The 25,354-nt window shown below is 42.4% G+C and overlaps 1 protein-coding gene across 2 annotated transcripts in view; it reads right to left on the reverse strand.

Moving 5' to 3' along the window:
• LOC124605555 (proton-coupled amino acid transporter-like protein pathetic) overlaps positions 1-25,354 on the reverse strand; it is a 75,422-nt gene that overhangs the window by 23,139 nt on the left and 26,929 nt on the right. Inside the window, exons 1-4 of one of the 2 annotated variants that reach the window (XM_047137313.1) lie at positions 21,540-21,651; positions 9,193-9,257; positions 8,945-9,034; positions 6,692-6,842 (exon numbers count right to left, since the gene is read on the reverse strand). In XM_047137313.1, coding sequence (XP_046993269.1) covers positions 6,692-6,842; positions 8,945-9,034; positions 9,193-9,257; positions 21,540-21,596 — 363 coding nt within the window. In that variant the 5' untranslated portion in view covers positions 21,597-21,651. Of the gene's footprint in view, positions 1-6,691; positions 6,843-8,944; positions 9,035-9,192; positions 9,258-21,539; positions 21,652-25,354 lie in introns of those variants that run through there. The other variant, XM_047137314.1, reaches the window with a different exon arrangement.

Consider the following 25,354-nt stretch of genomic DNA (forward strand, 5'->3'; position numbering starts at 1 on the left):
GCAGGCAAGGACTAAATGCCAAGGCTGCGGCTCGCGAGCGGACGTCGAGGTGCATCCTTTGTCTGTGCTCAACGCGCAGAACGCCGTCACACACCTCGGCCTCGGGCCTCCAACCGCGTTCTTTTCCAGGAAATGTGGAGGATATCCTCAGCAACGTCAGTTCCTCCTTCTGGCAAAAGGCACTTCACGACCTACAAATCATTTTAAAACATTCATAGCAAACCGTCTGTCCATTTCCTTCGGGAACATTTCTTTTTTTTTCATTAACTTTCTCCGTACATTCATCTAAAAGTATCTTAAGATTACCTACTACTACCTGTACACGTGTCGTTAGACTACGACAACTGAATCATGACAGCAGATTCTTTGACAGCTGCTACATGAAAGTGGCACTAACGGAAAACTGCATTAAAAATGGATGAGACAATTTCGAAACTTTAAAGGATTGGATTGGAGTTCTTTTGCAGACGTCATCCTCACCTTCCTAACGTCGTCACCAAAAATATTCTAACCGAAACTAAAACACCACATACAGTAGCCACTAATATCTGACGGGCACTAACACTACCACGAAATTTTCATCGTCTGTTCTTGAATGTTTGCAGTGTAGCGAAAAGAACACGTCGTGCCCAGCGGTGCCTTAACGAATAATTATATCCTTAACTTTGTTGCCGAACTGTCTTTATTTTTATGCGGAGTGTGAGTCTGCTTCAAATATAAACGTCACTGTTGAGCTTGTCACATTCCACCTGGATCTAGATATTCAGCAACGGTGGTTCTACTTCGATATCGTCTTTGATCACTGCGCCCGACGCTGACTATAGTATTAGAGAGTGTGCTGCTGTCGATGACCATAATAGCAACAGTTTAAACATGAAATCTAAGGAATCAGCTTTTTACATCGATAAGAGGATACACAACGGTATCGGTACCGAAACAAACTGAATTCTTTCCTACTAGTGTGTAGCAAAGCCTTTTTGCATGACGATGGTAGAGACGTGTCATGCCACGAACCCCATTACACACTAAACAGACTGGTGATGAGCCATGATATTATGGCTCTTGCCCATAACTCGGATGTCTGAATCGCGTACAAAGTGTGTATGTATCCCCACATGGCGGCTCAGACGTATTGTGTGTGGTTAATGGTGTAAGGGGACATGGGGGCCACACAAAAATCATATTCCCCAAACCGATCTGACAAAACTGGGAAACAAAACGAAGTGTGAAACTTCCTGGCAGATTAAAACTGTGTGCCGGACCGAGACTCGAACTCGGGACCTTTGCCTTTCGCGGGCAAGTGCTCTACCGCTCTCGCAGGAGAGCTTCTGTGAAGTTTGGAAGGTAGGAGACGAGGTACTGGCGGAATTAAAGCTGTGAGGACGGGGCGTGAGTCGTGCTTGGGTAGCTCAGTCGGTAGAGCATTTGCCCGCGAAAAGCAAAGGTCCCGAGTTCGAGTCTCGGTCGGGCACACAGTTTTAATGTGCTAGGAAGTTTCATATCAGCGCACACTCCGCTGTAGAGTGAAAATTTCATTCTAAAAACGAAGTGTGTTGTCTTACCGAAGGTATAAGGTGCTTGTGGGCTTCATCCCATTTCCGTCCGATGTAAACATCCTCCAAATGAAAGTAGTTTTGCCATCTGCCGGAAAGATGCCACTTTAATCGGCGGGACATATCGCATTACGACGGTTTTCAGGTGTTCGTACCCTGCCATTGGTGTGCACCAACCAGTATTGCGACGCATCTCTATCGACAGTTCTTTTTTTCATGTTTCGGGCATGTACTGGTGCTGTTGCGCCCATGCTAAAATCTGTGCCGACTGAAGTGTAGTGAGTATAGGTTCAGGTGTGGGGCAGTGGATCTTGTAGAGTTATAGAAGTAGCTAAGACGTGTTTGTATGACAGATCATCTGATGCAGATGTGCAGCAGTGGCCTAATGACTGGTCTGCCGCACTGTAGCCTTCTTATTGGTTCTTACTATCCTCGAATATTCACTGCGACTCTGGCGTCATAGCGTTGCTGTACTCAGGATTTCACTCTTGTTCTGGCGGTGTTCCACGAACCGATGTAATCGCTCTACACACTTGACAGTGTGGTAGTGAGGAAACCAGTGCCTGCACTGTTTTGGAGATGAACTATTCCATGCATCGTTAATGACCAGTGTGACATCGATTAAATGGAAATATTCCATGCATATTGTCCATTTTTTGGTCAGCTGTCACAATGACAGCGAGTATATTGTCTGTCACGTGGCTCACCAAACTATTCCTCATGTCGTATCGAAAGGATCCCTCTTTCTTCATCACAGCTGCCATCTCTGATTCAACTGCTCATGAGTTTACACCTTTACTCCTAAGGACTGTTGCAGTATTCGTCTAATCTCCTCTCACTTTGCGTGGGGTGAGTACAAGACCAAATCCAGGGTTTTAACAGTGGGTGGCTCTGGATACTGCAGAGGCACGGAGAGACTTTAGATTTAGCGCAATACGGGAGAGGCTGCATTTCTGCATCTGTTTGCAGGCGTTTTAACTGAGCACCACACCTATTTGGCTGTGTTTACAGTTCGATGTAAATATGGATTGCTCTGTTATTTTCCCGTATCGTGTCGTCAAGATCCGAGTACCTCAAGACTTAACTATTTTCGCCATGGAATTATACGCAATCGTGTGGGCATCGGAACGGAAGTTGTGCGAGTGCTAAATTCCTCGTCTTTTCCGATTCAATAAGTGCCCATCTTCTCTCCAACGCTTGTGCCCAGCAGATAAATCCATAATATCCAGGAAGCCCTCCTCCATCTACAAAGGTAGGGGAAGGAGTTGTTCCTTCGCTGGAAGCCAGAGCACGTGGGCATTAAGGGGAACTGAATGCCGGATGCAGCAGCCTAGAAGGCATGCGTGATCCTCGGATACTGGAGTGTGCCATCCCCCTGCAAGCTATTGCTATTGAGGTTCAGGTTAATGTGCATATTGGAAGAGGAGTGGCGGAAGTGTCAGACAATAAGCTACGTGTAGTGAAGTCCACAACCTGGCCGTGGCGTATCTCCTAGCCACGCAGGGGGCAGGAGCTCCTTCTCACTCGCCTTCTCATAGTATGCCTTCTTGCTCCGTCTTCCTTGTAACTTGCAGATCACGGTACGCCGCATTGTAGTAGACTGTATTTTGTATTCAGGCAAGAAGGCATCAGCTCGTTTGTCCACCACTTTGTCCTCTATTTAAATGACAATGACATAAATGTGGTATGTATTTCAAATTTTTGTGCAATGCCCGACTTGTTTCCTAAAATTTAGGGCTACACTTTTAATGTGTTATCAGGATGGCTGGCTCAATCGTTTCTTTGTAATTGAACAGCCAGCCATATAATCTCGTGAATCCATTTTACTTTCCTCTTGTCCTATTTGATTTTAATTAACAGTTTTAGAAAATCTGACCATTTTTAATGTGAACTGGTGTGAGTGTTCGAGGGATCATAGGTGAGATTGAGAGGGAGTGCGATTTTATCTCAGATCGCTTTTGATTCCGGTTACCGCATTCCTATCTACTAATATTCGTAATGGCGCTATTAAGTTGTCGAGCGTCCCTAACACCGCCTCCTTCTATCCCCACCACCCAGCCCCCTCCCAGCCAACCCTGCTCACCGTAAAACACGCCCCCCGGCATCCCCCTACCCCCACCTCACACACACACACACACACACACTCTCTCACACACACACACACACACACACACACACACACACACACTTATGCACATTGTATCGTTAAAAGCCGGCCGAAGTGGCCGTGCGGTTAAAGGCGCTGCAGTCTGGAACCGCAAGACCGCTACGGTCGCAGCTTCGAATACTGCCTCGGGCATGGATGTTTGTGATGTCCTTAGGTTAGTTAGGTTTAACTAGTTCTATGTTCTAGGGGACTAATGACCTCAGCAGTTGAGTCCCATAGTGCTCAGAGCCATTTGAACCATTTTGTATCGTTAAAACTTAAAGAGGTTTGGTTGATTTCACTTGGTATATCGAAATATGTCTATCACACTCCAAGAGACGTAACATGGCCCACAATTCCCAGATTACTTAACGCTAGTGGCTATATAGGCGCCTCATACCAAAGCACTAAAAATACATCACCTGATAATCTCTGAAATCTTGCCTTTAGTGTTTATATTCACCCTGTAGATAAACTGTATGTAGGTCCTGTGTCTGAAGAAATGCATCTGTTTATGTCGTCTGGGTAAAAAATGTATGAAATATCTACCAATTCTATATTTGCCTGCTTCGTCGGTTATTTATGACAGGACAGATTTTTTTTCCTATTCTTATCATCTTTCTGCAACATATCAATTATAGGACGTTCAACAACAAACTTCGGCATTTTCAGAGTAATGACACTAGCACAATAACTACTAATTAATGTCGAATTTAAAAAAAAGATTAATAATTACGAAGGTTTCTTCCAATGTTTCACTAGCAGCATTATTTTTCATAGAGTTTGAATAGTCATTTTCACCCCTTTGACTGTTTCTTGGGCTTGTCTTTGTTAATTTTGATTTCGTTGTGTACTAAAATGATCTGGATGTATTGTGTGAAATATTTATTAAAGGACTATTTCCTTGGGGCTTCATACAGTTTAATGTTTTGGGTGATAAACGCAGCCTGTCAAGTGTTCTTTTGTGCTCTAGTTAAGTAGAGTTTTGAAGAAAATTACGTGTGCCGCCTTGTATTCGTTGTAGTCCAAATTTCTGCAGCTAGCTCTAAATTTAAGGAAATATCACTCGGCTATGAGCACAAGGTTGTACAGATGGTGTCTCGCTGCATGACTTAACAGGAACCCTCTGTTGCACTTAGTGTAAGGACGTGTTCTACATTTGGCTGACAATATGAACACAGGTCTAATGGAAAAAATGCCCTCTTAATTCCGTTAAAAAACTATCACGGTTGTGGAAGTTTGTAAAACTAAATAAGAGCGTTATGACTTCATAAATGATAATAAAACTGTGCAATGTGGTAACATTAGTAACACCAGATCAACAACTTCAAGCAAGTGATCGACCTTTGTTGGTGCTCTGGTATTTTACGGAACATAAGGCAACAATAATGTACTGGAAAAAGGACTAGTCACACCTTAATTCAGAATCATAATATGTTGCAGATGTTTCCTTACTGGGTGAGTTGTTTGTCTTGTTGTAAGTCCTTAAGAATGCACTGTAATGTTTAAGCCAAACTCATCAATATGACTTGATGACAGACAGCACTGTTTTATTTATGCGATGTGTTAAAAGGTGCCGGCTGAAGTGGCCGTGCGGTTCTAGGCGCTGCAGTCTGGAACCGCGAGACCGCTACGGTCGCAGGTTCGAAACCTGCCTCGGGCATGGATGTGTGTGATGTCCTTAGGTTAGTTAGGTTTGACTAGTTCTAAGCTCTATGGGACTAATGACCTCAGGAGTCCCATAGTGCTCAGAGCCATTTTTTTGTTAAAAGGTAATATACGACTGAGACTCCAAAAGAAAGCTATTCGCGACTGAGCTATCGTAAACATCACAACAAAATCTGTACCAATAAAGTAGGTAACAAGAGAAAGAAAAGTTCAAGTTTAACATCCCAGAGTGTGGAGGCCAGGTGTACTTCGGTCCAGAAGAAAATCGGCTGTGGCCTAGGATAATTCCAGGATTAGCCTTGCTCAGAAAAACCATGAAAACCAACCAAAATTCCAGACGTACATCTGAACTCCACTCATCTCAAATACCTCCTCTTAAGAATCAGGTCACTTCGCATTGTACGGCAGAAAAGAAAGTAAAATGGTGGGACTGCCAACTAAAATGACTGAGAAAAATCTTGTCAAGATTTCAGGGCAACCACACAGGAATGGCAAGATAGTTTGGTATAGTTGCAGAGAAGTATACGTAGAAAATCAAAGACAGCATGGCGAAAAGACGAACGTGTGTAGTGAGGGTGCAAGAATTTGATGGATTCGAGCTGTTTGCCAGACACTGAAATGGGGCAGCATACTAAGCCTGAGAGCAGAGAAGAGCAGCAAAAAGACTGGTGCCATTTACGTAATGGTCGTACAAATTTGGGTAGTGATTTTCGTTTGAAGGACATTTAAACTACGCTTCTTCAGCTTCAGACAGATGATCATGTACATAAGGTATAATTTTACGTTACTATGGCCATTTGCCTCGCTACTATTCCAACAAGCAGTTTAAACAAGTAGAGCTCAAAGTTTGCAGTTATTCCATTAATTCACGAATTTAGGTTGACAAACCGCACTTGAATGGAGGGATGAATAACAACTGAATATCCCTTCGAAAGGAACTTCAGAACAGAGCGGCCCATAGTGAACAAGGCTGAGGTATGTATCGGCTGTGGCCTAATTGAAGGAGCTGTGCAGCCTTTGCCTGAATAATTCAGGAAAATCACTGGATGGGTGGACCCTGCTCCTGATGAACAACTGGCTAATATGCAAAACGGCGCGTGTACTCAGTGCAGCAAAGGCACAGCTCAGGAACCAGCGGTCTTGTTTAGGGAGGCATTCTAGCATTAACATGAAGTAACGTAGCTTAAAAATTTTCCAAAACAAGTGTTTCAGAGGCTAGACCCCTTATAAAAGCGTAATAACTCCACATTTGGTGCCACCGACGTCCAGTTCCTACCAGACGACGCATGGACGCCTCCTGTGACGTCGTGTTCGAAAGACTTACCAGTATCTGGACGGTATGCGTGCAGATGAGCCCGACGAAGAGGGTCGCGACCATCCCGAAGGCGAGCCCCGCATTCCGGAAGGCGTTCGGCATGGCCAGGATGCCGCTGCCCAGGCTGCTCTTGAGCAGGTGCGCCAGCGCGCCCACGTCGCTGCAACACAGGAAGACAAGGACGATGACGCCAGCTGGCCAACTCACGTTTCGTCATGTGCCCCGCGCGAGAGCTGCTTCGGAGAATCCCTTAGTACCGGTTTCATGACGGCTCTGGTAAAAATTCACCACTTTGACCTTTCATTACTATTTCACGTCTGCAGCGCGCTTACTCCGTGCTGTAAGAAAAGCTATTGCTCAGACATTGCTGAGCTAGTTAAATATAATCAGAATGACCATTCGGATTTCTGGGGGAACAAAATAAAATCCTGGAAAAGAAGCCCTGGGAGTTTATTTACCAATTCTCCATGTATAACATCCTTTTGCATCTACAGTACCATTTCAGCAATTTAGTTGGGAGGTATGTGATCGAGTATTTTAGGTACACCTTGAAAGGTTGGGGGAAGATGAGATAAGTTTTAAGGAAAGCAAGGATGTCATGCGGTGGAGAAGTAATGCGATACCGTAACATAAAAAAGGAGGACAACGAGAGTTTAACGTCACGTCTAAATAAAGGTCTTTATAGGTGGAGAATAAACTCTAATGTTTCAAGTATGGGAAAGGAAAATGGCCATCCCTGCATTTTCCCGGAGAGATTTACGGTAATGGGAGAAAATCTATATCAGGATGGTCGGACGCGAACCATCGTCCACCAGAATCGAATCCCTTGTGCTAACCACTGCACCACCTTGCTCGGTATTAGCAGCTATACTTTTTGTTAGTATGTCTTCCCGACGTCTACAGCTGACGAAACGTTCTTGTGTCTCCTGCCGTGTGGCAGTGTTGGGAAGTAGCGACGATTCAACGAGTGTCATACTACTATCTTCTGGTGACTTCGCCACGATACGACGAGTACGGCAGTCACTGAAATTTCGAGACCGTTAAGCACTTTCACTCGAATGGAGACCGGAGAGGTTTCCATCAGTCTTAAAATTTGTTGAGGACATTAACGGGTATTTAAGGAGGTCTATGTTTGGTCATTTTATGGTGACAGAAACCAGTCATTAATCGACTAGGAAGGGTGACCGCCTTCGAACATTGGGTGCGGTTTGGCTCAGGGGAACGCGAGTCGCCGGAGACCAATTGAAAGATTTACACCAGACTCTCGAGCAATACAAAATTATTATTAGCGATTTCATGTCGCCAAACCTTTGAAACCGATCTTCTGGCTCTTACAAAGTTTTTCTTTCCCTTTTTTTTCTTTTTTACGTTTGTGAAAACTGTTAAACGTACAACAACGGTCTGAAATGTCTAGTAAAATGGGTGCGATCAAAATGTTTCTGTTCGAAGGCCGTACAGTGCAGAATCGGTAGGCCAATCAGGCAAAATAGCCGTAAGCATTGAGGCAATCATAACACCGACTCACCAATACCCGTTTGGTAAAAAACCGTGTGCAGCTGCGTGGAGAGGTTTGTAACTGCCTGCTGCACATCCTCGTCCAACAGCCCTTCAAGGGACAGATGGCGTGATAGTCGCATGGGGAGAGACCAGGATTATAGAGCGCGTGCTAAGAGTGTCTCTGCATTACGACATTTGCGACACGGGAGCGTAGTAGATCATGAAGCAGCAGCACCCCTTGGCACACCATTCCGCAACGGCGGATTCTGGCAGATATGCTGCCCCACACACATTCTTCATTCTCCGATGGATGTCTACCAGTGTCTATCTTTCGGCAGCCAAGAAAAGACTATCAGATCGTTGGTAATAACTTCGCCATAGTTCACGTTCCCGCATTTATAACACGCACATCGGGAAGACACGAATGCCATACTAATCCCTAGCCTACACGTCGATACTTGTACACGCGCAGCGGAGTCGCGCTGCGTTGCATCTACGCTGCAGAACTACCCTCAAACAGGAACTCTTTGATACCCCCTATAAAACTAGCAATGTAAGGCAATGAACATGAGCAGCAAACCTGAAAGCGGTTTCCGAAATCAATTTTGTTATTATAACTGCGTTGCCGGTTCCTGTTAGGGTTCTATCCATTTATTATAGCTAACATGTAGACTTGACTTTTTTTTTGTTCAAAAAGTGAGTTTGTATTGTATATACGCGAACGGCCTACAATCTTACAAATAGATGAAAATATTGTCTACTTACGAGTAGGCATTGTCGAGGTTTCTTTCGGCGAAAGGATCGTACTCGTCGCCGGTGATCTTTTCCTTCTTCTTGTCTTCTGCGAGTTTGGCTCTGAAAAATATAAAGGCCTCGTAAGTAATATGGTTCAATGCGTGAAATCGCTAGTAACTACATTCAGTGAATACATATGTTTCACTTCCTAGAACAGCTATGCTTAATTTCACTTAAATTATAAGACTGCAGTGAAAACGAAAATGATTGTAGCTTACGTAGAAGAAACGGTGCTGATTGTGATAATGGAATCACCCAGGGGTACTTTCCTTTCCACTGTCATCTGCAAAAATAAAACATAATTTGGTAAGTAATTCTAAAGCATAATTGTGGAAGTAGAACAAATGTATCAGCCGACAGGTTTATTTCATTAGTCATTAAAATCTGAGCCTCGCACAGTACTGCAGCACTCCAAGACAAGAGTACAGTAAATCGTACAAAATTCATAATGGAACGTTAAATATCATTCACACCATCTGTAACGCGGTCTTCTGGTCCAAGTACACCTGAAAATGCCAAAACTGTATCTGTTTGATCGCAACTTTTCCGAGATGTAGCACGACATTCCACATTGCTAATCGTGTAGAGTGTGGGGTTTTCGGGTCTCCATCTCTCGGCATCACCGAATTATCTCGATCTATTCATACGTCATAATAATTAGATCGTTAACTTTTGGGTACAGTACAGCACATAGGCCGTTAGCTTCTGACGTATGGGACCAAATTAGGTACCACTCCAATCTGCGAGTTAGACTGACACCCGTCTAGTTGGTTCTCTGGCCAGACTAGCAATAATTGGATTCGTTCTGTGGTTTACGTTATTTCCCCAACATGGAAAATGAGATTAGACATTTAAGATATTTCCAGTTAAGATGCTGAATCACAAAGTATATAAGCGCGCCATGTACATAAATGTCCAAATCGAGGATGACTGAATGTCCATCATGTACGAATCCTGCAACACGAAGAACAAGTAAAAAAAAAGAAGTAAGGTCTTAAGTTAGGAGATATTTTTCTGGCTTATAGTAAACAGCATATTTCCCACGGTAGAAGGGCATACCAACGCCTTGTTACGTCTTAGAAAGGAGTTCACACCTTCCCACTAAGATAGGACAGCGTCATATCCGAGTACATATTTCTTTTGGGCCGACTTTTGTGCGTGTTCTTAATATTTGACATTGTTAGGGGGGTATCCTTCTTCTCTCCTGAACAATAGTCTCTCTTGAGCAATATCACAATGAGTGCCTGTCCTGTGTTGTCGTACATTATTATTGACGAACTCCCGAACGAAAGAGTGTTAAGGAATAGCACCCTGTTCACACTGACAGTTTACTCCCCTATAATAGCGCCAAGACGCCATCCGAGTTTTACAGTGTCATCAAGAGTAAGAATCATTATCAGCAATGTCATTGGTCTCATTCCATTTTATCTCTTGGTACACGCTAACAATGTAGTAATCAGGAGTTGTAGTTAGTAGTGTCTCTCACTGTCGGAGAACTTCTGATGATAGAAATTTCTTCATCTTTCTGGATCCATCCTACTAGTGACTCTAAATTTGTCACTTCGTTAGTTACAAAAACTGCCAGGAAGTTTTACAAAAACTGTGTGTTGTTCCATTGCCAGATGAATGGGGAAGGGGCCGGATATAGAAGTTGTTTTCTAAACAGTGTAATTATTAATCCAAAATTTTGTAGTGCTTGTGGTAACCGTAATGGTCTAAATCAATAAGTGGGACACTGAATGGAGGTGATCCGAAGAATGACACAGTCTGTTCAACCTTCCTCGCTTTATACGTTTTCTGGCTGGCAACGTGGAATAAAGAAGGGAGAAAGAAAGTAAACTGAAAAGGGAAGTTTAATTTACCCTGAAATAACAGAATACGTACCTACATCCATTTGTTAGAAATTCCTGTGATTTGAGACGAAAGCATTTAGTTTGAGCTTTCAGAACTGTAGGGAAACAACTACGTCCGTATTTTTCCTATGAATTGTTCCTATACATATCATATTGCTACCCCTTGTTCCTCTTCATTCACTCAGTAAGGTAAGGGAGATAATCTCGCAATTACTGATAGCCTGTCCAGAATACCAGAATTCGTCTGCTAATCGAGAGAACGAATTAGATAGCTATAGCTCATTTCCCGGTCACGCAAGTTTTGGCTTTGACCATTTCGTTCTGCTTCTTATATCGATTGTCTTGTGAAAGTGTAGTTCTGTCGTATGTGTAATGTGATCTGCAGAAATGAAAACCAATTGATTTGATTAGATTTGTAACTACAACTGTGTGACAATCGGCTCAGTTTGTAGAAGTAGGATACCTATTTTGCTATCAGTGGAATGTGTATTACCTACAAGGAAATCTGGTGACAAACTCTCTACGTTACTCAGCATTCTTACTTTAATTGCATTATCAACGTTCCGATATTGTTCGTCTCCCTCCAGTGTCCTCCACATTTCACTCGTCGATCACAGCTGTGTGCACAAATGTCGAAGTGTACGTTATCTGCCTTGTTTGGTCAACACTCTGGACTTTATCGGCAGCCTGCTACGAGTTCTGTTGGGTTCTTTGACAGCAGTCCTTTGAACACAGTAGTAAATATGACCTGACAGAGATTCAGGGAACTGTATATAACCAGCTTCTTAAATATTTCCGAATATTCTCGACAGAGACGACGTTTAAGAGTTACAGGAAGGAAATTCATAATAAAATTTTAACCAGACCACACACGCGATGAGTTATTTTTCGGAGACTTAGCTCCCTTGTTTTAATGAAACCACAAGAAACCTTTTTTAGTAACAATAATATGTTAAATGAATATTGTTTCGTTCCACTAAATGATGAACATTTTGTGACAATACGTTTGCAACCTCGCTTCGTACCCCTTTCTGGTCTTTCTGTTTCACTTCCTGGTGATCATTCCCAGAAATTCACTTTCTTCTGGCTGAAGATGCAAGAATGAGTTCTCTGACATACACATTGTTATCTAACGTGACTAGGTATACACTGTTTAACAGTCTCGTGGTTCACATATAATCAAGAAATGAAAATTACTAGCAGCTTACATAGACAAATCAAACCATTTGTATCTTCTGACACGTTTAACGTGATACGACATGAGCGCCTCCAGCCTATAATACCATTGTGTCCCGACGTTTATAAGACCAAAGGTACACACTTTTTGATTAGGATGAAGGAAGCTATCTCCTGTGAGAACTTTGTACGCGAATATCATGATAATTACCTGGGGGTTGGTCTCGTGAAAACCAGAAAAACCGACCACCGCGTGCGAAGGAGGTTTGAAATCTAGGTAACGTGTGTTAGCTGCCTATCTATGAACGATGTCTTTTGGAAAACAAATAAGGCACTGGCTTTCAATGAGGTGGCGAGAAAAGTAAATAACGAAATCAGACAGTGGTCGCATACGCAAGTGACATCACCTCATTTGGTCTGTGTAGAGCTTCTAAGGAAATGACTGCTAATTATGAAATTCGCGCAGTGGAGGCAACATTCTCTAATATTGTGGAATGCATAAAAAATTATCTACTGACAGTGTTGATTTAATTATCAGATAGATGTATCATGATTTTGCTGATACAATGAGGGTATTATCGCATCGTACACCACCTTAGTTTGATATGACTGTTCGTATCTTCCATCATAACAGACAGCTTCTTAGGAACATGAGGAAATTATTTTTTCTCTGTGTTTTTTTTTTTCTTATCATTTGTAGGTTCTCTCTCCTGTTCATGATTGTCAAGTTTCGTTAGCATTATCAACTTCCCCATCTGTACACGTTTGCGTCGTCTTCCGGCGTATTTACTTCTGCACAACAAGTGTTTAAGGTAACAGCTTATGACGCATTCTGTTCTGTTGTTTCTTCAAACAACTTCAAATATTGGTACGCCAGCAACCCCACAACCGTTCACATTCCACATCTCTTACGCTCCTCATCTCACGCTCCGTCTGTAATAACCTCGGTATTGACGAAACATTGATGTCCAATTTTTCCGTACTGGAATTCCCAACATCGCGCTTCTATGCGTTCAGGACTATTAGATCTAGCCCAAACTGTCGCAATCGGAGGCACGTCGATGTCATAAATAAATAGCTATATAGTTGTGACGCATTTACTCTGTCGCCAGCGATTAAACAGCTGGTAGTAGGTCACCTACAACTGAGGGAAAGCAATGACGGAAGGCCTATCCTAGTATTAACAGAACAAATTAACGTTTTCCATTTTCATCGAAAACATTTTGTGTATTTCCACTCAAAGGTTCAATTGTCTGTTTATTTGCTTCGCGAAGAGACGTAACTATCCCACCAGCTTAAGACTTTGTTGCCCACACTGCCTAAATGCACATCAAGACGCTGTGCTGAAAAGAGATCAGTGTGCAGCCACAATTGTAGAGGAATCTCATCAGAACACTTGGAACCGAGAACAGCTACAAGAAGTCATCAGCTCTTCCGCGTTGCGTCACTGCGAAAACCTGTTCCAACAGCCGGATGCCACTGAACTTGTCCGACGCTCAATGCTGTGCTCGCTTCATAACAGCCGACACGTGATCGGCATACGGTACATGTCGGCACCAGTTCCTTGTTGTTAACGAACTCAGCGCTCAGTTGTAATGCTGAAGGCAAAACACTATTGCCAGTGCACGAAGAAAGACGACATTTGTCTGAATGCAGGACTAATTTATTTTTGAGTTATATTTTTGATTTATAAGAGCTGCACTTAGTCTTCTTTTTTTCGAGAGCTGTAAGGATCAGTAGTAGGAGCAGATAAAATTATAGACACAAGAAATGAAGCGGGATGCTAATAACTGGGTAAGAGGAGCGATCCTTTCAGGGGACTGGTGAACCTTGCAAAGCGGGAACGTGTTGTCTACGTGTACACGGTGAATGTTCGGTTACCCGGGACAACATATGACAAATTATATGGAGACAATATCACAACGTACCTACAGTGTGGAGGCAGTAGCGGCTGTTAGAATGGTAAGAGGAAAGTTTGCGGTACTATCAAAATATTACAACTCTTTCTCTCTGTCTCTCTCTTTCGTGCATTTCAGTGGTAGTGTACCTTTGGATTGTTTACCCTACTGGCTATGTGCTGTATCAAATAGTAGTTACTACAATCCGAAAGAGAGGTAGGCAAAATATGCCATTTCCACAGTCCTTCCTTTTAACCGGAAAACATACTACTCGCTTAAAGTACGAGACGCATGAACCGAATGATCATTCTATGAAACAGAACCTGGTCGCATCCCCAGACTCCATAAATTTATGTAGGAAGGCGATTGGATCTTTTTTTCATCAATGCTGGCTTTCTCTATGCGGAGGGTAGGAAGATTATGTATTAAAAGGGAGAAGGCGCTCAGAGTAGGGGAGGAAATCGACCGCTTCGCTTTCAGAGGAATCTCTACATTTGCCTCGAGTGATTCAGAGAAACGAGGAGAAAGCTACATCTGAATCGCTGGACGGGGATTTGAACTGGCCTTTTCCCGAATGCGAGTCCAGCTTCTTACAAACCGCCTCATGTCGCTCCGTCGCTTAGCTAAGGTCGTAGTTACGACTCAACTGAACGAGAAAGGGACAAAAAAGTGAACGTGATATTTTTAAGAATCCATCCAGCCATTAGGTTGACGTGATGTAGGGAACCCACAGAAAACTAGAACTGTAGTTTCTAGATGGGCATTTCTGGTAAGGGCCTGTTCTGTAGGCAGCTATTCGGATTAGTACAGATATCTGGTAAGTTGGTCTGTAAGCATTTAATGACAGTGCATATTAGATTTCAGTGAAACAAAGTTGAGAGCTGTTTCACCCTTTGTAATGTTTCGTTGGCGCTTTCATTCAGACAGCACAACGTTTTCCAGTTGTTAATAGAGTACTTCTTTAACGACAGCCTATTCGACTATGACCAACATTCCAGATACGTATTTTTGAGGGGTGAGCTTCATATTTTGTTTCGTTTAGCTTCATTACCTCAGGTTCTCTGTATGCAATCGGGGTGGGCCTCCAGCGAGATCATCTCGTCATCTCTGAGACGTGATGGTAATCTGTTCATTATAGCCGGAGATTAAACACCTATAAATAATACTGCAGTACCAAATACTGTCTCTCTTATCATTAATTGAGTCATCCGTCTTCTGACTGGTTCCATACGCCCGCCACGAATTCGTCTCCTGTGCCAACTTTTTCATCTCAGAGTAGCAATTACATCTGACGACATCCATACAATATTTATTGTTCCACGGATGAATAAATAAATAAATAAAAATAAATAAACTGACGTCCTCAATTATTCGCTGGATGTAACCCAATAACTGTCTTCCTCTACAGTTTATACCCTCTACAGCTCCCTCTAGTACCTCGGAAGTTATTCCCTGATGTATTAACAAAGTAACATAATCCCGTCCCTTCTTCTTGTCAGTTTTGTTTTCCATATATTCCTTTCCTCGCCGATTCTGCGCAGAACCTCCTCATTCCTTACTTCATCAGTCCACCTAATTTTGAACATTCATCCGTAGCATCACACCTGAATTGCTTCGATTCTCTTCTGTGCCAGTTTTCCCACAGTCCGCGTTTCACTACCGTATAGTTCTGTGCTCCAAACGTACATTCTCAAAATTTCTTTCCCTAATTAAGACAAATATCTGATAACAGTAGACATCTCTTGGCCAGGAATGCCATTCTTGCCCGTGATAGTTTGCTTTTGAAGTTCTCTTTACTCCACCAGTCATGGGTTATTTTGCGGCCTAAGTAGCAGAGTTCCTGAACTTCATCTACTTCGTGACCATCAATCTTGATGTCAAATTTCTCACAGTTTTCATTTCTTCTGCTTCTCATTAGTTGCGTCTTCTTCTGTTTAATCTCAAGCCATATTCTATACTCATTAGACTGTTCACTCCATTCAGCAGATTTTGTAATTCTTCTTCACTTTCTCTGAGAATAGCAATATCATCAGCTAATCTTATCACTAATATAATTTCACCTTGAATCTTAATTCCACACTTTATCCTTGCTTTTATTTTCGTCATTACTTCTTCGTTGTGTAAATTGAACAATAGGGCCTTACACCCTTTTTAATCCGAGCACTTCGGTCTTTGTCTTCCAATCTTGCTATTTCTTCCTGTTTCTCGTACAAGTTCTATATCACCGAGTGAACAACGAAGCAGTGCTATCTAAAACTAACTGCAACAGTATTTCAGCTATCTTGAAGCAGAGACGACTCCGCTGGCTGGGACACGTCCACCGGATGGATCCTGACAGATTACCACGTGAGAGATCTCTATAGCCAAACGACATGTAGGACGTCCTGTATTGAGCTTCAAGGACTGCTGTAAACGAGATATGGAGAGCTTTGGAATCGGCACAAACAGATGGGAGGCACGGGCTAGCATGAGACCAGAGTGGCGTGATGATATATCATCTGGAATGTCGAAGCATGATGAGGGCTTGATAGACAGATTAAGGCAGAAAAAGCTTCGCAATGCTACCACTGCTCCTGCCTCAGCAGTCAGATACACTTGTGACAATTGCGGCAAGAGATGCCGTGCTGCCATTGGCTTGACAAGTCATATGAAAAAATGCAACCCATAAACACACAGACACTGCAACAATCATCTACCAAGATGTCGTGGCCAATATATATATTTTCCTCAGAATTTCGAACAACTTGCCCCATTTGACATTGTCGAATGCTTTTTGCAGGTCGACAAATCCTATCAAGGTGTTCTGATTTTTCTATAGCGGTAAAATTTGTAAATTTGTCGTACGTTTCTAGGGGACCAAACTGCTGAAATCATTGGACCCTAGGCTTACACACTACTTAATCTAACTTAAACTAATTTAGGTTAAGGACAACACACACACCCACGCCCACCTTCGACTGGGGCAACTGCGCGAACGGTGGCAAGGCCCCCTAGACCACGCGGCTACCCTTCGTGGCGATTATTCTTTAGTCCTGCCTCCATTATCGGTGTCAGAACTGCCTCTCTGTTGCATTTACCTGTCCTAAAGCCAAACTGATCGCATCTAACACATCTTCAATTTTCTCTCCCATTCTTCTGTACATTATTCTTGTCAGCAACTTGGGTGCATGAGCTGTTAAGCTGATTGTACGATAATTATCGCACTTACCAGCTCTTGCAGTCTTCGAAATTGTGATGATATTGTTTCGAAAGTCAGATGGTATATCGCCATACTCATACATTCTACATACCATCGCGAACAGTCGTCATGTATCCACTTCCCCTAATGATTTTAGACATTCAGATGGAATGTTATCTGTCCCTTCTGCCTTAAGTCCTCCAAAGCTCTCTTAAATTCTGATTTTAATACTGGATCCTCTATCTCTTCTGTATCGACTCCTGTTTCTTCTTCTATCACACGAGACAGACAATTCTTCCCACTCATAGAGGCCTTCAGTGTACTCTTTCCACCTATCCGCTCTCTCCTCTGCATTTAACAGCAGAATTCCGGTTGCACTCTTAATGTTACCACCCTTGCTTTTAATTTCAGCGGAGGTCGTTTTGACTTTTCTATATGCTGAGTCAGACCTGCCGACAGTAATTTCTTTTTCGATTTCTTCACATTTTCGTTGCAGCCATTTCTCGTTACCTTCTCCGCACTTCCTATTTACTTCGTTCCTAAGCGACTTCTATTTGTGAATTCCTGAATTTGTATGAAAATTTTTGTACTTCTTTCTTTCATCGACGAGCTGAACTGTTTCTTCTGTTACCCATGATTTGTTTGCAGGTTCCTTCTTTGTATTTATTTATTTATTTCCAAGCTTCGTGATTTCTCTTTTTAGAGATGTCTATTCCTCTTCAACTGAACTTCCTAGTGAGCAATTCATTATCGCAGACTCCGTAGTTTTAGAGAACTTCAAGCATATTTCTTCATTCCGTAGTACTTCCGCATTCCTCTTTTTGCGTATTCATTCTTCCTGACTAGTCTCTTAAACTTCAACCCACTCTTTGTCACTTCCACATTGTGATCTGAGTCTATATCTGCTCCTGGGTACGGCTTACAATCAAACATCTGATTTTGGTATCTCTGACTACGGCGTAATCTAACTGAAATCTTGTCGTATCTCCCGACCTACTCCAAGTTTAGACCCTCCTTTTATGATTCATGGTCCCGGCAGAGGTTCGAGTCCTCCCTTGGGGATGGGTGTGTGTGTTTGTCCATAGGATAATTTAGGTTAAGTAGTGTGTAAGCTTAGGGACTGATGACCTTAGCAGTTAAGTCCCATAAGATTTCACACACATTTGAACATTTTTTTTATGATTCATGAAGGGAGTATTGTCTGTTACTAGCTGAAGTTTATTACAGAACTCATTCCTACTACCAAGTCCATATTCTCCTGTAATCGTTTCTTCTGCTCCTTGCCCTACAACCACATCGCAGTCCCCCATGACTTAGATTTTCATCTTCCTTTACGTATTGAATTAACCTTTCAATATCCACACACACTTTCTCTTTCTTTTCATGTTCTTCTTGCGACGTCGGCATGTATAACTGAACTATCGTCGTCGGTGTTGGTTTGCTGTCGATTCTGATAAGAACAGCCCTGTTACTCAACTGTGCACAGTAACACACTCTCTGCCCTACCTTCTTATTCATGACGAATCCTACTGCCATTATACCATTTTCTGCTGCTGTTGATATTACCCTATGCTCATCTAACTATAAATCCTGCTTCATACTGCGTTATTCAACAAGTCCCTTGATTGTCAGAGGAGCACCGTGGCTGTCTGTGGTCACGCTGGAAGGCTCATTGTCGTTTGACAATGTAACACATGTATTACGTCATGCTTTAAAATGTGCATTTATGCAAAACAACTGACATACATACTGGGTGATCAAAAAGTCAGTATAAATTTGAAAACTTAATAAACCACCGAATAATGTGGATGGAGAGGTAAAAATTGACACACATGCTTGGAATGACATGGGGTTTTATTAGAACAAAAAAAAGTATTGATAGGCGCGTGAAAGATCTCTTGCGCGCGTCGCTTGGCGATGATCGTGTGCTCAGCCGCCACTTTCGTCATGCTTAGCCTCCCAGGTCCCCAGACGTCAGTCCGTGCGATTATTGGCTTTGGGGTTACCTGAAGTCGCAAGAGTGTCGTGATCGACCGACATCTCTAGGGATGCTGAAAGACAACATCCGACGCCAGTGCCTCACCATAACTCCGGACATGCTTTACAGTGCTGTTCACAACATTATTCCCCGACTACAGCTATTGTTGAGGAATGATGGTGGACATATTGAGCATTTCCTGTAAAGAACATCATCTTTGCTTTGTCTTAATTTTGTTATGCTATTTATTGCTATTCTGATCAGATGAAGCGCCATCTGTCGGACATTTTTTGAACGTTTGTATTTTTTTGGTTCTAATAAAACCCCATGTCATTCAAAGCATGTGTGTCAATTTGTACCTCTCTATCTACATTATTCCGTGATTTATTCAGTTTTCAAATTTATACTGACTTTTCGATCACCTGGTATTACAATTTCATCAGTGACTGTGTGCTGGATTAATTCATTTCGCTCTAGTGATTTTGTCGTCGTTGGGTTGTTAAATAATTAATTTCCTTATTTTCGATCACTGCAACAAAAACCGTGCAGTAACACTACTGACACATAGTCATTTATGTGGATAAGCTATTTGGCCCTAAAAAGCATAATATCTTCATTTAAAGTAAACACTTGAGTATTAAGTGTATGCTGTCTAGTAATATATCACAAATGAAGAGGTACTTACAGGTTTCCTTATTGTTAAATGATTACAGTTATACAACAGTGGTAGAAGTACACAGTGTTTCAAAAAGAAGGTGCGTATTGTAAAGTATTATGTTGCCAAGCTACCGATCGCTGCGCCATGGCTCGATTATATTAAAGGAATGGATACATAGTGTAGTCTATACTCATTACCGCTGGATGGTGGTTACCTTCTGTTTTCTTGTTTAGCATCACATATCACAAAGTGGCTACTCCACAGCCAAAATTTGTGTTCTGGAGTTTGTGAACTGTTATTTCCTGATCACAGTGCAAAGACGTTTCAGACTGAGGTCGAAACTGATTCTTCGAATGGTTGGAGCATTCGCAGATGGTATCGACAGCTTGTAAACACACGATGTGTATGTGAAATAAGGAGTCCTGACCGCACTCATGTTTCCGACGAAAATGTCGCACGAATTCTAACCACTTTCAGGGTAGTCCCACAAAATCAACTCGTCGTGCCAATCTGGAGTTACAACTGCCTACAACAACGGTTTGGCGTGTTTTGACTGTTACAGACTCTACGCCATGACGACAAACGCAAACGTGTGGCATTTTTTGACGTGCTTCAGAAAATTATTGACAGCACTTTCGCACAACACATCGTGTTCAGTGATGAAGCGACCTTCAACATGAGTGGGTAAGTACACAAACACAAAGTTCGAATTTGGGGCGTAGGGAACCCACATGCACACACTGAAGATGCACGAGATAAACCCAAAGGTCAATTCTTTTTGGTAATATCCCACTCATTTATTTATGGCCCATTCTTCTTTCATGGAAACACGGTTAACCGTCAGTAGTATTTTGCTGTGTTAGAAAACTGGTTGTTCCCGAGGCTAAACGGGAACGACTTTATTTTTCAACAATATGGGGCACTCCCTCGCCAGAGTCGCCCAGTGCTTGAATATCTGATTGAAACTCTACCCAACCGTTGGACTGGTCGTCAAACAGCCAGTGATTTGGCACTTCTCACAAGGGAACCTCCCCATCGCAACCCCCTCAGATTTAGTTATAAGTTGGCACAGTGGATAGGCCTTGAAAAACTCAGCACAGATCAATCGAGAAAACACTGGACCACGGCACTCCTGAGCTCACATTATCTTTGATGTTGCTATCTTGCGCATGAAGGTGCGTATATTTTGTATATTTTGCTTATTTTTTTCATAGTTTCTCACAACTTCTTCCTGTTCTCTCGATTGATCTGTGTTCAGTTTTTCAAGGCCCATCCAGTGTGCCAACTTATAACTAAATCTGAGGGGGGTGCGATTGGGAGGTTCGCTTGTCAGTTGGTTTTCACGGTCAATGGATTTGACGTCTGTGATCTCTTCTTGTGGAGTTTTATTAAGGATAACATTTATGCACCAACACTACCGTAGAAACTACAAGATATGAAATACCGGATCTACTGCCATAGCGTCAGTAACGGTGGACATGCGTACCCGAGTATGGCAGGAATTCGATTATCGATTTCATATGACTCGTGTCGCTTGTGTAGGATATATTGAATATCTGTAATCTAAACTTGATATATTCCTAAACATGTGCCCCAAGTTACATAATTTTATGTCCTAGAGTTTATTAAATGTATGTGTTCGAAGTACTTTTTATGAAACGCCCTGTACTTCAACACAAATTTCTATTGCAGTGCTGAGTATAGGTACTGCAAGAGTTCTACGACTCTTAAATCCACTTCGGCTGTGTATTAAAAATATATGAGAGAGAGTGGCTCTACATTCTCTTTCGACAGTGACGTTTAGTTCTGCTGAGCGTTTCCTACCTCCAGAGGTAAGGGACTATCGGCGTGCCGGGACGACGAGCCAGCGGAGGGCGACATGTGGACGTTGTCTCCTGCAGGCGCCAGCAGGTGTGCAGAAGAACCGTCGCTCGCGATGCCTGGGGACTGACTGCCGAGCGGTGAAAGTCACTGGCGGGTTATTACCGGAGGACGACCAGTCCAACAGCCGGTTCTGCGCGCATCCTCCTCCCTCTCCCCACCACGTCATCGGTGACGCACTCCGTCCGTCATTATGAATTCTACGGAATTCACTGGATTGCTTAGCGAAGAATGTTATGTGGTATCTGTTCTCGGATGGAAAAACCCCAAAGTGGACACATTTCCGACCTGAAAGGTGCCTCTAAGAGATTCTATGAATGGTTCGATCGTAAATCACAACAAATGGTAGAGATACTTCAAACACATAGCACTGAACCACATTTGGTACGTACTAGGTGTAAAGGGTTCTATCGTACTGTTAACGGTGACTGAGAGTACTGCTTTTAAGTGTAAGCGTATGGAACTCAGCACGTGAGTGGAAAAATATGTTTATGATGAGTCCAAGAGGTTTTCTCAAGGAAATGATTTATAAAGATCGGCGGTGTCGAGATAACTGCAACAGACATTGATTTAAAATCGGAGTATGTCCCTGTTGTTGATATAGAAGGGATTGACGATAGTGAAGGATATTGCTGACGCTATCATTTAAACGTAGGCCTAATTTGGTATAATATAGTTCTATTCTCGATTTGTATCACACAACGATAGATAGGAGATGATAATTAAGGACGTTGGAAATAATTTAATTGATATATGACACCGAAATCCACTTTTCCTGCAAACCGTCACGTTAGGGAATGATGCCTATTGCTTCCATGTCGATCCGCCAAAGGACAAAGAAACCAAAGTAAACCGGAAGTGAAAAGATGTATCAAATGTGTGCTCATGCACGTGTGGCATCGGTGTCACGATGGATAGTAAAATAAGTCACTGCTGACATTACAGCGAGTTTATAGGTTTCCCAAAAGAATAGTCAGAAATGTAGAGTACTTTGGCGTTGAATAAAGGCATTTTGTTTGTATCTTGTTTCCTTTGTCTTTTCATTCCATTTACTACACTAGTAAAAACATAGTAAGCAGTACAAAATTGTTAAGGCTTTCGCGGCCACATGTTGACAAACTGCCTATTGGCTTCTGTCTCGGATTCTTTGGGCGACGTTCATCTGATGATTTTAATGACGTTTCGCCAGCGCGAGTGACTGGCATTGTCAAAGCTTCACCCTCCATTGCCGGTGGTGAACTGGAGCCGAGCTCGCGGCCGCAGACTATATGTACCTGGCGTGCCAACGTCCGAAGGCTTCTCCGCGGTCATTTACGGTGCGGTTCTCCTCTTGCTACCTGCGACGGTCGTTCGCTGCAGTGCAGGAAGCCAGGATCCGTTTACCTTAAGGCTTTCCTCTTTCTTGTAGAAGCTGTTCGCGTGTTTTTGTATTTCTACAGCTTCTCTGAACAAGCTGGTGTGATAGTGCCAAGTGAGAAGCGTCTCAGCGACCGCCGACGCGCGGCCGCGGGCCCGCACCGCGGAGAGAACGCCTCCCAGGGGAGGAGGGGATTTAAGACGGCAGCCCGCCCTCAGGAGCTCAGTTCGTCAGCGCATCTGACGATGGCGACATGTCTGATCGCCCAAAATATTGTGCCCGATGGACACTATGGACCAGCAGTACACCCGTGGACTGTTCGAACAAGAAATACGCCAGGAGAAACTGAAGAATCATATGCCTGGGATAGAATGAAAAGGGCTGTTTATGGACGACGTGACCCACCAACCACTCTGAGGGATCTAAGCTGAATCGCCGTTGAGGAGTGGGACAATCTGGATCAACAGTGCCTTGATGAACTTGTGGATAGTACGCATGCAAGAGGACGTGCTACTGCGTTTTAGAGGTACCAGTGTCTGCAGCACCACCACCTCGCATGGTCTCGCTGTATGGTGGTACAACATGCAATATGTGGTTTTCAAGAGCAATAAAAATGGCGGAAATGATGTTTATGTTGATCCCTATTCCAATTTTCTGTACAAGTTCCGGAACTCTCGGAACCGAGGTGATCGAAAATTTCTTTTGAAGTGTGTTTAAAAACAGCCATGTCTCCCTGATTCAGTGACATAAACTACAACTTATTCTTTAGGATATACTTCCGAATAAGTGTATAACTGCAGATTATTTCGCTGAAGACAAGAGCATGTAAACACATATTTCATGCAAGAGAAGCATTTAGTTCCGTTGTTGTCTGTTCTGTTGTGATAAGCAGTTTCCTTGACATGTAACGAATTGTATGGAGTGTAATGGTTCCTTCATTCTTACGCTTCATTCGACTTCCCAATACACGACTGTTTTTGTAAATGTAATTACTTTTACTTCAAAAGCGAATGTGTTAAGGAATCTTGTCGTTTCCGGCTCCAATGTAGGGACAATTGTGTAATTGATTTCTTCTGTGTTGGGAAATAGTTTTGCTGATTTCGATGTATTACATCACATCTGCGTGGTTTTCCCAACAGCTGCAGTTGTAGTGGCTTGTTTGGTACTTCAAAATTGTAGGTATCGCGCCCCACACAAGTTTCCTACGTACCACATTCACTTCACGTTGCAGATAAGACGACGTCTTCCTGCAACAGGCCAGGTCTTCTGCTGTTTACTAGCTTTTTTTGTTCTTAAAAGGAAACGACATTCTTCAGCAAATATCTGTAGGTTACAAGAGAATCGTAAATAAACTATACTGTAATTTACTGTTTCATACCTCTCATAATTCTTAGGAAATTAAAGAGAGAGAAATGTGGTGTCATTATTTTGGTCAGTGTGCTATAAATCAACATAGATAGTACTACTCGCGCTCATCCGATATCGTGTTCAGAAAAGTAGCTTTATATCCGCTTGGAGCGCTGTTATCGCAGTAAAGTATAACAAAAATACACCAGGAGTCTCGTGACTGTACGTATTATATTATAGTTGAGCGGTAATATCATTTTTCAAGTGCAGTCAGTCAGAGCAGTCTATATTGTTTTACAGAACGCACTTTATAATAAATCCTCGGTAAGATCTTGGTTGTATTTGATACCTATAGTATGAGTTTTACTTTACTTCCTGATTTTTAAGTGCCCAGTAGTTATCGTAATAATTTCAAGAGGATTAATATGCTTTGATATGAATATTTGATTACAGTAATTTTACAAAAGATATTCATAGACGACAGACAGTGGTGAGAATGAATTTCATCTTAAGACTTTTTATTGTGTTATTAATGTACTTATAAAACGAAGAAACATTTGAGTTGTTAGTGTCCATTAGCACCATAATAAAAACATTATACATCTCATTCCTCCAAAGCCGCATGCTTCAGTGTTGCTAGTCTGTTAGGCATAGAGCTACATAAAAAATGCAATTGTTGTGACATAGCAATGCATTTGTCTTGTGGTTAAAAACAATGGAGATGTATAAGGGTTGTGAAATGAAATGAAGTGGTTTCATAACTCTAAATATGGTTTGCTCATTATAGCATAGGTAAAAATAAGTGAGGTAGAAAAGAGCGGCAATAACAAAAAGCTGTTATTTCAGTTTGCTAAAGAGGAGTGATTGCAGCTGACAAGTTAGCGAATACTTGCAGAAATAACAGTAACAGGATCAATAGCTGAAAATCAGGTGAGACATGTTACACAATATGGCAAGTCTTCAAAGTAAGGGAACAAAGTGTGATAAAAACGAGGATATATCAACCTGTCTTCCAAACCTTCGGTTTTTATTTAAAGACAGTTACTAAAGCGTA

This window comes from Schistocerca americana, chromosome 3 (assembly GCF_021461395.2).
Source record: "Schistocerca americana isolate TAMUIC-IGC-003095 chromosome 3, iqSchAmer2.1, whole genome shotgun sequence".
NCBI classification, from domain to species: domain Eukaryota; kingdom Metazoa; phylum Arthropoda; class Insecta; order Orthoptera; family Acrididae; genus Schistocerca; species Schistocerca americana.